The sequence below is a fragment of the Callithrix jacchus genome, chromosome 18, assembly GCF_049354715.1.
Source record: "Callithrix jacchus isolate 240 chromosome 18, calJac240_pri, whole genome shotgun sequence".
Classification (NCBI taxonomy): Eukaryota; Metazoa; Chordata; class Mammalia; order Primates; family Cebidae; genus Callithrix; species Callithrix jacchus.
Window position 1 is genome coordinate 33,105,972 of NC_133519.1, and position 16,271 is coordinate 33,122,242.

Consider the following 16,271-nt stretch of genomic DNA (forward strand, 5'->3'; position numbering starts at 1 on the left):
CAAACAAACGGAAGTAAAATTGCCGGAAACAGGAAAATGGAGTCTCGTAGCCCCGGCGACAGCATGGAGGGGCGGGTCTGGCGATTGGATGGACGCAGCTGAGGTTCCTTTCAGCTACTAAGGACGAAGAGGTGGGGCGGTGGCGTCCCACGCACTTTGCGGCAGTGGGCGGGGCTCTGTTGCCTGAGTAACCGGATGATGGTGTTGGTGGTGGTGTCTTCCTGTCTCTACGATATGTTTTTTCTAGTGCTGAGATCCTGAAACAATGGTGAGTGCCCGGGGAGGCCAGAAGAACGGCTCTGGGGTCCTACTTACGTAGCGTTCCAAGTCTTCGGGCGGATGGGCACTTAGAGTTGTCCTCTCCTTCCTACCTTATCTCCATTATCTCTTTCCCTCTTCCCACGGGTTGTTCCTGCAGTCTCCTCGCTCTCCGTATTTCTTGCAGCATCCCGAATTCCACTAGTGATACTAAATCTCCAGAGTAATGAAACAGAAAATTTAGGGTAAGGCATTGAGTCTCGTAACCTAAGGTGAGACAGTATTTCGAACAAACATTTTGTGTTTGCATTGTTCATCATGACATTCTTCAAGCTCAGATTATCATTAATTTATCAAGAGTATGGGTCAAGAGATCGAGACCATCCTGGTCAACAAGGTGAAACCCCGTCTCTACTAAAAATACAAAAATTAGCTGGGCATGGTGGTGCGCGCCTGTAGTCCTAGCTACTTGAGAAGCTGAGGCAGGAGAATTGCTTGAACCCAGGAGGCGGAGGTTGTGGTGAGCCGAGCTCGTGCCATTGCACTCCAGTCTGGGTAACAGCAGCGAAACTGCATCTCAAAAAAAAAAAAAAAAAAAAAAAAAAAAAGACTATGGGGTGGTGTGTATGTAACTGAATCTCCCTAGATCTTGGAGTCTTGGCTTTTCTGAGTGGCAGAGCACTCCCCCACGCTTGTACGAGGGCCATTAACAGGTATATATTGGATCAGCTGTCATCTATCCAGTTGGTTACCTATAGGTCTGTGCTTGTTTGCTCCCCTCCCCTCCCCTCCCCTCCCTCCCTCCCTTCCCTTCTCCTCCCCTCCCTCCCTTCCCTTCCCCTCCCTCCCTTCCCTTCTCCTCCCCTCCCTCCCTTCCCTTCCCCTCCCCTCCCTCCCTTCCCTTCCCCTCCCTCCCTTCCCCTCCCCTCCCTCCCTCCCCTCCCTCCCTTCCCCTCCCCTCCCCTCCCTCCCTTCCCCTCCCCTCCCCTCCCTCCCTTCCCCTCCCCTCCCCTCCCTCCCTTCCCTTCCCCTCCCCTCCCTCCCTTCCCTTCCCCTCCCCTCCCTCCCTTCCCTTCCCCTCCCCTCCCTCCCTTCCCTTCCCCTCCCCTCCCTCCCTTCCCTTCCCCTCCCCTCCCTCCTTTCCCCTCCCCTCCCCTCCCTCCCTTCCCTTCCCCTCTCCTCCTCTCTCCTCTCCTCTCGTCTCTTCTCTCCTCTTCTTTCTCTTCTCCTCCCCTCCCTCCCATACCCTCTCCTTTCCTCCTCCTCCTCCTCCTCTTTCTCCTCCTCCTCCTTCTTTCTTCTTTCTTCTTTTTTTAAACAGAAATTTCCCTTGGATTGCTTGGCGAGCTTCTGGAATTCACTGTTTGAGCTTCAGCCCCAGAAATTCTGAATGAATAGGAATAGGACTCGGTATTTGCATTTTAAATAAACCTACAGGTGATTTTAATTCACGCACATGTTTGAGAGTACCAGGGTTCTAGTTAATTTACTTAACTACCATATCTTTTAAGCGCTTGTGGCTAATGGACTGGAGGATAGAAAGATCTTTAGATAGTTATAGCTATGAACTTAGAAACAGAGCCCCACCCACCACCCCTTGTTTCTTCATACTATTCAGCAATCCTTTTTGTTACCCCAGTTTTCCCCTGCATCTTTTCTGTAAAGACATTTTCAAACCTTCGCTTTATAAAACCTTGTCCCTTGTCCTCCTCATTTCTCCTTTCTAAATATGATGGAGTATAATAGGCCATTTCTTCAACCTCACGCTCCCAGCCTACACATTAATCTATATTTTTGCCCAGACTTTAGTCTTGTATTTCTGTTACAGAGAAAGAGATATTAAAGGATAATCCATCTAGCTTTACTCTTGATCTCATTTGCTTCCAGTTGTCTTTTTTCTTTCCTGTGCTTTCAGCCTCTTCTTCAGTTTCTTCTCCTCAGTGCTCAAGTCACACATCTTATGAAAATTAAATCAAGCAAAAGCATGTCCTTCATCCTTTGTTTATTCAGTTATTTCCCAATCCTCCTATCAATAAACTTCTTGAAAGCATAGTGTTTTTACTTATATCAAACAGAGAAAAGTCTTTTACCTGGCTTCTTTAATGGCTTCGAGAAAGTTGTTGTTAAGTTTCTAATGGCCTTTTATATGCCAAATCCAGTAATTACTTCTCAAAATTTATATTGCTTAGTCTCTTTGTGACAACTGAGGTTTATAGAATGAATTCCTTTCACTGGTTTTACCTGGTTTTTGAATGTCATTCTCTGAAATTCACTCTTAATTACATTCATTTCTTAGTCTATACATTTTCCTTTGGCGATTTTGTCCGCTCACATAAATTCTACTAATGCCTTTGATTTTGCCTCTAAATTTCAATTTTTCTCTCAGATCTACTAGTGTCTAACTCAGTTCCTTCCTGAACATGTGTGTCTCAAAGGTCCCTCAAACTTAATATGACCAAAACTGAACTTGCTGTTTTTCCTCCTGGTTTCTCCTATTTGCACCAAGTTAAATAATGATACTACTATATTATAACCTAGACTAGAAATAATTCCTCCCTCTTTTATTCTTCCCATAGTCAGTTGGTCACTAGATCATATTTTAGTTTGTCATCTCCTCATTTCTTGATTATTTTATTAGTGCCTTTTACAGTCTGGTCTGGAAATTCTCCAACTCACTATTTGCTCTGCCACAAGAAGGAATTTTTAAAAACCCAACCTGTTGATTTACTCACCTCTTTAAAACTCTAGATTCCCCATTTCCTACAGTAAAATGTCTAGAATGGTGCACAAGTTCCTCTATGAACAAGCACTTTTTTTTTTTAATTTTCTTACCTTTTAGCTACTTGCCTTTCATTGAACATACTAAGCAACTTCAAACTGGTAGTATGCCTCCTCTCTCTACTTTGCACTTGCAGTTCCTTCTACACAGAATACCTGTACCACCTTGTTGCTTGCCAAACTCTTATTTATTCTCCTGTCACAGGCCATCAGGTTCTTCTTCCCCACTTCCTCGAAAGGCCATGCATTGAGAATGCAGGAATTGCAGCAGAGGACGAGTTTAATGGAGGCAAGGCAGCTGAGTGAAAGGAAGGGATATATTTTTCAAATCCACCTCCCTGACAGCTTGGAGGTTATAATTTTATGGTTTTCTTTTCTTTCTTTTTTTCTTTTTTTGAGATGGAGTTTCACTCTTTTTGCCCACGTGGGAGTGCAATGGCGTGATCTTGGCTCACTGCAGCCTCTGCCTCCTGGGTTCAAGCAATTCTCCTGCCTCAGCCTCCTGAGTAGATGGGATTACAGGCATAGGCTACCACACCTGGTCAGTTTTTTGTTTTTAGTACAGACTGTGTTTCTCCATGTTGGTTAGGCTCTGGTCTTGAACTCCTGATCTCAGATGGTGCACTCACCTCAGCCTCCCAAAGTTCTGGGATTACAGGCGTGAGCCACCACACTGGTCTGGTTGTGGTAGCTCAATAAGGATAATTTTGTGGGCAGGAGGGCAGGGAGTGGGCACTGCTGATTGGTTGGGGATGAATTTATAGTAGTCTTCAGACTGTCTTCCTATGAAATGTTTTTCAGTTTCCAACTTTATAATACTTTCTCCTAATAGATTTTTTTTTTTAATAGAGTCTTGCTCTGTCACCCTGGCTGTGGAGTGCAGTGGTGTGATTTTGGTTCACTGCAACCTCCGTCTCTGGGGTTCAAGCAATTCTCGTGCCTAAGCCTCGAAAGTAGCTGGGACTACAGGTGCATGACATCATGCCTGGCTAACTTTTGTATTTTTAGTAGAGACAGGTTTTTGCCATTTTGGTCAGGATGGTCTCTAACTCATGACCTCAGGTGATCCACCCGCCTTGGCCTCCCAAAGTGCTGGGATTACAGGCATGAGCCATGGCACCCAGCTAGCATCTGCTTTTTGTTTATCCAGAATTCCTTTTTTTACTTGAATTGCCGATTTGGAAGAATTGCAGTTCAAAAGATCCACTGGATTTCATTTACTAGAAATGAATCAAAGTATAGGGCATAAATTGCAGATATGAAACTTTAAAAAAGTTTATTTTCCTATATTTTGTATTACAAATGCTGTTTAGAACTTGTTATATTCTTGTTTAGTAGGAAACAGTGATATTTGCAGAACTGAATAGTAAGAGGTTAATATAATGCCATAATTTTCCTTGCATGTAGCTTTTTATTTTTTGCTTTCCTTTTTCTGCCTTTTTATTTCCAATTCTTTCTCATTCACCAATTATTCACGTATTGAAGAAAGTATTTATTGAGTGTGTTCTATGTGCTGGTAACTGGTGGCTATACATTGATTAATAAGATAGCACACAGTTGCCCCTACCTCATGGAATTTATGGAGAAAAACAGATATTGGAAAACAAATTACAAGTGTGAGTTGGGTTAGAAAAATGACAAGGTGAGGTGGAAATTAGTAATAAAATAGAGTGACCTGAACTAGCCTGGGGTGATCAGGGAAAGCCTCCTTGATGATAAAACTTTTTAATTCTTTTTTTTTTTTTTTAGTTGTGGAGAAAATTTATATGAATAAATAAATGATCACCTCATATGATGATAAGTACTATGAGGGAAATTTAACTAAGTAATGCAATATTGGTTGGTTCCAAGAGCGAGTAGCCTTGAGTGGGACAATCAGGGAAGGTCCTCATGAGGATGTGACTTTTAAGCTGAGATCTCAGTAATTAAAAGGAGCTTGCCAGGTGGGGAAACGTAGCAGAAGAACATTCCAGGAAGAGTCAATAGCAAGCACAGAAGTGCCTTAGAGGAATAGGAGGGAGCTGGTGTGGCTGGGCTGCAGAATGAGAGGATGGCTGGAGGAGAAGAGACCTGAGACGCAGGACGGAGCCAGGAATACTGAGACTTACGGAACTTGGGAAGGATTTTAGATTTTATTCTAAATGTAGTAGGATTATGTGTCTTATATATTTACCTATTCCATCAAAATATTTTATTTTCCTTGCATCTGCCTTATTTAAACTTTAGCCATATTAATTCGGTCTATTGGTGCTTATTTTTATCTTATCTGTAACATTTATGATCTTATAAACTTTGGGAAATATTTTTCTGACCTGCTGTTGTCTTTGAACTTCAGAGACTCCTAATTTCATCCCTTATAGTTGGCATTTCATAATTTATTTTCTCTTTTCTGGACTTTTTCTTGTTTGTTTCTATAATATCTGTTTTAAGGTGTGGCAAGCAGAGCTATATATTCCAGGTGTGTATGCATTATAGTTTCAGTGTGGGAATTATGTTTGCTGCTGTGATCCTCACCTGGTATCTTTCTTGATTGTGCTAGAGCGAATGATTGATGTATCTTATTTTTCAGAAATACCTCCAGCATTCCCAATGAACTTTGTATTAACTTCTTTTCAAAAACTGTCTAAACAACTTCACTTCCAAAGTTGTCTATTTTAAAACTCTCTGTAAATTATATGTGAGAAACTGTAGCTATTAAAATGTGCTGCTTAATTCACATTTATTTTCTGATGCTAGATACTTTGCCTTATTAAGTTGCTATTGTTCTCTTTCCTGACTCATCTTGTATACTGTGCCTTCTTCATATTTTTAAACACTTGAAAATGTATTTTCATATCCACACTTAATGGCTCTAGAGCTCTCTGATAGATGTAAATTTAACTTTTATCTTTTGTTTTCCATAATTCCAATATATACAAGGTAAATCTAAATGCTATATATGTTTCATATTTATTTATAAAGAAGTGTAACTTATTCTGTTGTAGAAGTACAGGAAAACTAGTCATTTTTAGGAATTAGAAATTATAGAAGTAAAAATAATAAAATTAAATTTATAATAACACTGCCTGTATACAATCACTATTAATATTTTGATGTAATATCCTGGTTACATATATAGTCATATATATAAAGACACATATACATATCTATCCTTTAAAATATGATTCTATTATATTCATTGTTTAGAAATCTGTTTCTTCCCACTTAACATATCTTGTACATTTTTCAGTTTTAAGAACTACAGTCAGCCCTCGATATCCATGGATTCTGCATCCAGATTCAACCAATTGAGGACTGAAAATATTTGAAAAAGTAAAAATAAAAAATTACAATGATGAAAGTACAAATAAAATCAATGCACTATAACAACTATTTACATAGCATTTGCATTGTATTAGGTGTTGTAAGTAATTTAGAAATGAATTAAAATATACTGGAGGATATGCATAGGTTACATACAAATGGATGTCATTATACATAAGGGACTTGAGCATCTGAGGATTCTGAGGATCCTGCAGGAGTCCAGGAACCAATCACCTGCAAATACTGAAGGACAATTTTACATTTTATTCTTTCATTGACTATGATTTAACCAATCCATTTATTAATTTGTTCTGTTAACACGATAACTAACATATTTTTGTGAACACGTTTTTATAGACATCCATAATTATTTCCTTACAATAAATTAAAAAGGGAATAATAACTAGGGTGTGAGAGGTCGTGTGCATTTTTAAGGGTTTCAATATACATTGCCAGACTACTCTCAAAATAGTTTTGCCAATGAATGCCCTGATAGCAGTGTACCATGGTGCCTTTTTCTTCTAAACTCTAAACTGATATTTCTATATATTACATATATATGTCTAACAATAGATTTGAATTTTTAATAAAACTGTCACCTGCTTTGCTCAGAATATTGAGAGAAATGTTATAAATTACTGTATGTTCAGTAGATGAAAGGCACTGTTAATACCTATGATATTTCTTTGTAATTGTTTTATATCTCATAAATTGTTAAAATTCAAGATTTATTATTTGCCTGTAGTGAAGAATAAATTAGCCTTTCTTTAACTATTACTTGTAGGCAGATTTTCCAGTCTTCTCTTGTGTACCTATTTTCAAGATGTAGTACGCTGAAGTACAAACAAACTGATGTAGAGCTAGAAATCTAAACTTTCAATCTTTATTCCAGTCCTGGCTTAAGCACTTATGAGCTATGTGTTATGTAATCTTTCCCCCTGGATGATTATTTTCTCATCCATAAAATCAAAATAATACTTTCTGTTTAGATTGCCTTAGAGCATTTTTTGTGAAAATCAAGTAAGTTGATATGAAAGTAATTTATAAACTGTAATATACATATGAAATATATTATTTTCATATTGACCAGATTGCAGCCTAATAAGAAGATAGTTGAGGAAAATGAAAGAGATTAAAATATAAAATAACCTTCAGAAATAAATATTTGAGGTTAATGGTGTTAATGCAATTTTGTGGATATCGAAAAATTTACATTTTATATTAAATTCCCTCTTCCTAACTTTCTCTTATAGATTTATTTTCCTAATGGAAACAAGAAAAAGCTGGTGAAAAGGGAGGGAAGCATGGGAAATGGCACCAATGGGTCTTGTGACCAATTTCAATAATGATCATATATTTTTTTGGGGTAGGGGCAGCTAAACATGTCTGATATGTATTTAGCAGCTATTAGGTGTGAGATTCCTGAATTTCTACTCGGCTTAAATGGATTAGCTGGGAACATTTACTTTTATTGCTGGTCATGTGAAATTTTATTATTCCATAATTTGATTGTGAATGTACAATGAGACCTTTCAGACCCAGCTGCTTCTTGCCACTTAGGCTCAGAAATTTGGGTCTTGAAAAACTGAAAATCCCTTCATCTAGTGGCAAGTACAGTTTTATCATTTATGTTAAACTATATTGCGTTTTAGGAACCTTATTAGATTTTACTGCATGCACTGAAATCTCTAAAAGGTGAATATCTGTATATCTTAGCTATCTGAATATGTTTCATCATTAAAAATTTTCAAGTTTTTATCTAAAGAAAGAATGACTTCTATAATAATATGATCCCTTTTTTGTAGCATTTCCACATACAAATTAGTATTGGCCTTATGATTTTATCTTGTCTCCCAATACGCTTAACACCTACATTGAGGCATGCATTATTAGAACACTTTTGGAATCAAAGCTTGAAATAATAAGCATTTATATTCAGATACAGAACAGAAGCTCCTGAACAAATCTTTCTGCCCTACTTTTGAGTTCTTGCAACATTACGTACATCCAAGATACAAAGATGAACAAGACTAGATTTCTTTCTTAAAAAGCTCACAGTCTTGGAGGAAGAGAAAAAAAGAGAGGAAGAGAAATAAATGATACACTGTAGCACTGTAATACTAACTTAGAGAAATTCAATTTCTTCATTTATCAAATGAGGATAGTAATAATACTAGTTCTCTCATAGGGATATTATTACAGCTAAATGATAAATTGTTTAGCCCCATGCTTTATCCACAGTAAGCATCCGATAAATGTTAGCTGTTATTACTGTTGCTACTGCTGTTATTTCCAAGTGTTAAGATAGAGACCTACTGAGTGTGGGAACACAGAAGAGAGACTAATGATAGAAAGAATGCGAATTAAAAACAACATTAATTGACTTTACAGCTTTTCTTTGTGCTATTTTTCATTCACTGAGCTTCAGGTTTTCTTTAACATGTGAATATGCATAAATCCAAAATTAAACTTATGCATATTAATGCCAACATTGATTCCCTAAACTTACTGGAAGGCATTTGGAGATTAAGTAGGAAATTCTGTCATTGTGGTTCATTGTTCAGGGTTCAGCCTAGTGTCCTGTACAATTAAGAACTTAACAGATGCTTCCCCCACCCCACTTTCTTTTAAACATTTTTGTTCATTGACCCAGATGTCCCTTTGGGTGATTTTGAGTGGACACAGTATACACAAAGTTGGTGACTGTTCAGAAGTACTTGAGGTAGTTCTTATTCGTATAATTTTTAAGCAATTCTTTTTGGTTTACATCTTTTTCCCCCCAGTTTTACATACGCTTCAGCTGCACTTGCTGTTCCATTTGCCTGAAATCCTCCTCCACTTTTTCAGACCTATGTTCAAATGACACCTCATCAGAGAGGACTTCCTTGTCCACCTTTCTAAATAACACCTGTAGTTGCTCTATGTCCCCCTACACTCTTCATCTTCTTTTTTCATTTTAGCACCTGACAAAACCTTTGCAAAGCTGCTATTTTAATAATGATAGTGCATGACACTTAGAGAATGTTTTCTATTTTTAAAGGCATTTAAGATTCTTAACTAATTGATACTGTCCTTGGAAGTAGGTACTGTACTTAGAGAGAAGAGATATCAATATCATCAGGGAGCAGAAAGGCACAAACATCCAAGGAAGAAGGCTAATCCTCTAAAAAGATAGTTGAAAAGCAAGGAAGGTAACTTTCCACTGAATTTCCCTGCTAGTTACTTGGTAGAGACCAGGAGTGGACAACGAGTTTTGATCAAGGGCTCTTCACCTCTAGAAAAATGTCTAGAATTCTGGGTCAAAACTAATGAACTCTTTTATTCTGGGAGAGAACTCTAGCTTCATTTAGTCAGTTATTTTTCAGTTTCTCTTGAGTGCCAGGCACTCTTCTGGGTGAATAAGTCCCACGCTTATGGAGCTAAAATTTTTGGGTAGATGCAGAGTAAACAAACATGTAGTATAATGTGAGGTTTTGATAAGTGGTATGGAAAAAAAAATCAAACAAGACAGAAGGTGGAGAAATTGGTATTTAGTTGGCTGGTCAGAAAAGCCTCCTTACATTGCTGACATATGAGTGGAGACCTGAATGAAGTGATGACGTGGAAAGCCCTGGGAATCCTAGCAGGATGCAATGACCTGGAGGCAGGAGCCTGCTTGGTTTATTGAGTAACCAGTGAGAAGGCCAGTGTAACTGGAGCAGAGAAAGTGAGGGAGAGGGTGGCAAAGGCAGGTGAGACAGATGAAGCAAAGAGGTAGCCTGAGACCAGATCATACAAGCCTATGCAGCATGAAATCAGTCTTTTAGGCCGGGCACGGTGGCTCCAGCCTGTAATCCCAGCACTTTGGGAGGCCGAGGCGGGCAGATCACGAGGTCAAGAGATCGAGACCATCCTGGCCAACATGGTGAAACCCCGTCTCTACTAAAAATACAAAAAAAAAAAAATTAGCTGGGCATGGTGGTGCATGCCTGTAGTCCCAGCTACCCGGGAGGCTGAGGCAGAAGAATTGCTTGAACCCGGGAGGTGGAGGTTGCAGTGAGCCAAGATTGTGCCACTGCACTCCAGCCTGGTGCCTGGCGACAGAGCGAGACTCTGTCTCAAAAAAAAAATCAGTCTTTTAAAAGAAAATTAAAGATAATTTTTGTGGTTATATAGCAGGTGTATGTGTGTGTGTGTATTATATATATAATATATATCCACCCATAATGTATTAGGGGTGTGTGTGTATATATACATTTATATACACCCACTATATATAATATATAAATATATATTTAATACTTGAATATACATGACATATTTTGGTACAGGCATGCAATGCATAATAAACATAATCATGGAAAATTGATTGTCCATTTCCTCAAGTATTTATCCTTTGTGTTAGCAATCGAATTACACTCTTCTAGTTATTTTAAAATATATAATTAAATTATTATTGACTGTAGTCACCCTGTTATGATGTTGAATACTAGGTCTTATTCAGTCTTTCTGGGGTTTTTTGTACCCATTAACCATCCTCACCTCCCACACGACCCCCTACTACCTTTCCCAGCCTTCTACTCTCTATCTCCATGAGTTCAGTTGTTTTGATTTTCACATCTCACAAGTAAGTTAGAACATGCATTGTTTGTTTTTTGTGCCTGGCTTATTTCACTTAATATAATGACCTTTAATTTCATTATGTTCTTGCGAATGACAGAATCACATTGTTCTTTATGGCTGAATAGTACTTCATTGGGTATATGTACCACATTTTCTTTATCCATTGTTTTGATGGACACTTCAGTTGCTTTTAAATCTTGGCTATTGTCAGTGGTGCTTCAGTAAACATGGGAGTGCAGATATCTCTTTGATATACTGATTTCTTTTCCCCCGATAGTGGGATTGTTGGATTATAAGGTAGCTCTTTTTTAGTTTTTTGAAGAAGCTCTAAACTGTTCTCTGTAGCAGTTGTGCTAATTTTACATTCCCAACAACAGTGTATGAGTGTTCCCTTTCCACACATCCTTGCTGTTTTGTTACTGCTTGCAATTTGGATAAAAGTTTTTTAAATTGGGGTGAGATGATACCTCATTGTAGTTTTGATTTGCATTTTCTCATGATCAATGATATTGAGCACCTTTTCATATCCCTGTTTGCCACTGGTATGTCTTCTTCTGAGAAATATCTATTGAGATCTTTTGCTCATTTTTTAGTTAGATTATTAGATTTTTTTTCCTGTAGAGTTGTTTGAGCTCCTTGTGTATTCTGATTATTAATGTCTTGTCAGATGGGTGGTTTGCAAATATTTTCTCCCATGCTGTGGGTTGTCTCTTCACTTTGTGGATTGTTTCCTTTGCTATGCAGAAGCTTTTTAACTTGATGTGCTCCATTTTATCCATTATTTCTTTGGTTACCTGTGCCTATGTGGTGGTGGTCAAGAAATTTTTGCCCAAACCGATGTCTTGGGGATTTTCCTCAGTGTTTTCTTTTAGTAGTTTCATAGTTCGAGGTCTTAGATTTAAGTTTTAATCCAAATCCATTTTGATTTTATGTTTGTACGTGGCCAGTGAAAAGGGTCTAGTTCCATTCTTCTGCATATAGATACCCAGTTTTTCCAGCACCATTTATTGAAGAGGCTGTCTTTTCTCTAACATATGTTCTTGGAACCTTTGTTGAAAATGAGTTTATTGTAGGTGTATTGATTTATTTCTGGGTTCTCTATTCTGTTCCATGAGTCTATGTGTCTGTACCATGCTGTTTTGGTTACTATAGCTCTGTAGTATAATTTGAAGTCAGGTAATGTGATTTTTTTCAGTTTTTATCATTTTGCTTAGGATGGTTTTGGCTATTCTGAGTCTTCTGTGGTTCCATATCAATTTTAGGATTGTCTTTTCTATTTCTACTCTTTGAAGAATGTCATTGACATTTTGATAGGGATTGTATTAAATCTGTAGATTGCTTTAGGTAGTATGGACATTTTTACAATATTGATTCTTTCCATGAACATAGAATATCTTTTAATTTTTTAGTGTTTTATTCAATTTCTTTTGTCCATGTTTTAAAGTTTTCATCATATAAATATTTTACTTCTTTTGCTAATTCCTATGTATTTTATTTTGTTTGTGGCTATTGTAAATAGGATAACTTAAAATTTTTTTTTTCAGATTGTTCGCTGTTGACATATTGAAATGCTACTGATGTTGGTATGATTTTGTATCCTGCAACTTTACTGAATTTATCAGTTCTAAGAGTCTTTTGGTGTAGTCTTTAAGTTTTTCCAGATGTAAGATTATATCATCTCCAGACAGGGATACTCTGACTTCTTCCTTTCGAATTTGGATGCCCTTTCTCTTATCTGATTGCCCTAGCTAGACCTCCTATGTTGAATAACAGTGGTGAAAGTGTGTACCCTTGTCATGTTCCAGATCTGAGAGGAAATGCTTTCAGTTTTTCCCTTTCAGCATGATACTAGCTGTTGGGTTGTCATGTGGCTTTTATTATGGTGAGGTATGTTCCTTCTATCCAATTTTTTGATGCTTTAGTCAAGAAGTGATGTTGAATTTCATCAAATGCTTTTTCAGCATCAGTTAAAATGATCATATGGTTTCTGTTCTTTATTCTGTTAATATGATGTATCACATTGATTGATTTGCATGTGTTGAACCATCCTTGCATCTCAGGGATAAATCCCACTTGGTCTGATGAATGATATTTTTAATGTGTTACTGAATTCAGTTTGCTAATATTTTTTAAGATTTTTGCATCAATATTAAATATACTGACCTGTACTTTACTTTTCTTTCTTTTTTTTTTTTTGTTGATGTGTTATTGCCTGTTTTTGGTATCAGGGTAATACTGAGCTCGTAGAATGAGCTTGGGAATATTCCCTCTTCCTGTATTTTTTGGAATAGCTTGAATAGGATTGGTATTAGTTCTTCATATGTTTAGTAGAATTCAACAGTGAAACTATCAGGTCCTGGGTTTTTCTTTACTGGGAGACTTTTTATTGTGGCTTTGATTTCATTACTTGTTATTGGTCTCTTCATATTTTGGATTTCTTCCTGGTTCAATCTTGGTAGGTTTTATCATTTTTTATAGCTTTTCCAATTTATTGGCATAGTAGCCATGAATGATCTTTTGAATTTCTGCAATATCATTTGTAATGTTTCCTTTTTCATCTCTGATTTTATTTGTTTGGGTCTTCTCTCTATTTTTCTTACACTGGCTAAAGGATTATCAGTTGTGTTTATCTTTTCAAGGAATCAACTTTTTGTTTCATATATCTTTTGTATTTTTTTGAATTTCAAATTCATTTATATCTGCTCTGATCTTACTATTTCTTTTCTTCTACTAATTTTCGGTTCAGTTCGCTCCAGGTTTTGTAATTTTCTAAGGTGTATCGTTACGCTATTTATTTGAAGTCTGTCTCTCTCTCTCTCTCTCTCTCTCTCTCTCTTTCTCTCTCTCTCGATGTAGGCACTTAGAGCTATAACTTTTTTTCTTAATACTGCTTTCACTGAATTCCCTAGCTAGTAACATCCCATAGCTAATAGTATATTGTGTTTCCATTATCATTTGTATCAAGAAAATTTTCCATTTTCTTTTTAATTTCTTCATTGATCCACTCGTCATTCAAGTCATAAAGTCTTAGAGCTGAAAGAGACTTGATTTTTGTTAAGAGCAGTGATTCTGAAATTGAGGTTGTGATGTGTTAGTGGATTGTAAGCTCTAAATTGCAAATAATAGACAGCTTTTAAAAAAAGATATCAAAATATCAGTATACTTCACATACTGAGAATAAGAATTGTTTCTGAGAACTTTTTCCGGTTGTGGGGTATGTGTGTGTGGGGTTGTGTGTGGGTGTGGATGTCTATTGGTCCTAATGGAAACTGGTTCTTACTATAGGTTAAGAAATGAAAAGGGAACAGGAAAATGTTTATGAACTATTTATCTAGTCTTATTCCCAAATTTATAGGTGAAGAAACTAGTTGGGATATACTGAAAGGCCCACATGTCTTCTCCCTTAGTGTCGTGCTCCCGTCTAGACGTGATGTGAATGTCTGTATGTGTATGTGACTATTCCACACTGACGGAGTTCTAATTTCCAAACGAAGGAAAGAAATTGCCAAGTTTATTTCGTTAATACCACATCGATAAGGGCTCACTTCCCTTCTGTTTTTTTAACCTCGTCTATGATTGTCTTATTTTCCTTTTTTTCCCTCTCTTTTCTTAAATATCCTTCTAGTTCTCTAGGAAAGAAAGATATACAAAGTGAAGCTAGAGAGAGGGAGAGAAAGAAGTCCAGGACCAATAAAGAGGGAGAGGGACAGACATCCAAAATCTAGGAGACAAAAGAGAGAAACATCTAGGGCCAAGGAGAAGTAGAGGCATCTCTGCCCCTATCACTCCTGCTTTCTTCAAGATCCCCTCTGCCTTTTGCACAGGCTATAGTCTTCTGGGAAGGCAGTGCTGGTGGAGAATGAGTTTGTCTTTTCTCAAAGACATGGATTGGGCATTTATTAATACCTCTCTATCCTGCCGTCTGGCTCTCTGAGTCGGGACTCAGTAATGTATTGAGGAGAGTAAGCTCCTTGAGAGCAGGGTTTCTCACCCACCTCCGTTCTCCTCCCCTCCCTTCCGCTCCCCTCCCCTCCAGTCCCCTCCCCTCCTTTCTCCTCCCTTCCCCTCCCCTCCTCTCCCCTCCTACATTTCCTTCATTTCCTTCTTTTCTTTTGGAGACTGAGTTTTACTCTTGTTGCCCAGGCTGGAGTGCAATGGCGCCATCTCAGCTCACTGCAGCCTCCACCTCCCAGGTTCAAGAGAGTCTCCTGCCTCAGCCTCCTGAGTAGCTGGGATTACAGGCACTTGCCACCATGCCCAGCTAATTTTTTGTATTTTTAGTAGATACAGGGTTTTACTATGTTGGCCAGACTGGTCTCAAACTCCTGACCTCAGGTGATCCACCTGCCTTGGCCTTCTAAAGTGCTGGGATTACAGCTGTGAGCCACTGTGGAAAGCAGGGCTTATTTCTTACTCTCCTTTGTAGTCCCTTAGTAACAGTTTGCTTAGAAAACTATCCTAATTAATACACTGAGCTTTTGAGATATTGTTCCTGTTATACGGTTACATTCCTATGAATACAAACGAGAAATCTGTAGCCTTAAAGACAGGATAAAGCTAAAAAGAGACTTAATTTTGGAAAACTTTAAGGCACTTGATAAAATGAATCCAAGGCTTTAAAAAAAGAGGTTTTTTAAAATACATACAACACACATGTATACTAAATAGATGCACACCTTAGATGAAATGTTTTTAAAAATGTCATGAGGAAGATATTCTTGAAATGATTTAATAGCATTTTTAAAATGATTGCTTTTACTCGTTTAAAATACTGTTATATAATTTGTTAGGTGTTAGCAAGTGAAGAGAATTTATTAGATGTTAGAAAGCAATGGAAGAGAATTCACTGAATGCCACTCATTTTTTATAAGAGTGGCTGTTTGAATCTGATACTTTCATCAATAAGTTAAGAGCTTTAAACTTACTTGAGGCTGACTGGGAAAAGGATAAAAAGAAACCCCTAAGATTAGGTCCTCTTTTATGCAAGGAGTTAAAGAGAAATGAAATTATTAACCTGGCATAAGCTGTCCTTTCATTAAAATGTTTCCTAAAGTTCTGATGACCGGAGGGGATATATTAAAACCAAGAAGAGGAGGATGCTGTCTGTGGAGTAGCCATTCTTTTCTTAATGAACTTGCTTTCACTTTTCTTTAAAAAAAGAAGCTTATTAACTTATGAGTCAGAATGTGAAAGCTCTTTTTCTTAATAGTTAATATCTATCATTTATTGAATGCCTACTGTATGTATTAAATTCTTTTCATATAAGGACAACCTCAGTTTTTAAAAACACTGAAGATTGTACTGCTAGAAAGTGATAGGGCCCAAATTTG

At 37.5% G+C, this 16,271-nt stretch overlaps 1 protein-coding gene across 4 annotated transcripts in view; it reads left to right on the forward strand.

Moving 5' to 3' along the window:
- The first annotated feature begins 181 nt into the window (after positions 1-181).
- Positions 182-16,271, forward strand: part of NME7 (NME/NM23 family member 7) — a 155,129-nt gene continuing 139,039 nt past the window's right edge. For all 4 annotated transcript variants that reach the window (XR_013529555.1, XR_008477615.2, XM_008985065.5 and 1 more), the window contains exon 1: positions 182-268. Coding sequence is in view for 1 of the 4 variants with exons in the window: in XM_002760385.8 (XP_002760431.3) it covers positions 266-268 (3 nt within the window). In the remaining 3 variants the exon portion in view is untranslated. The remainder of the gene's footprint in view (positions 269-16,271) is intronic.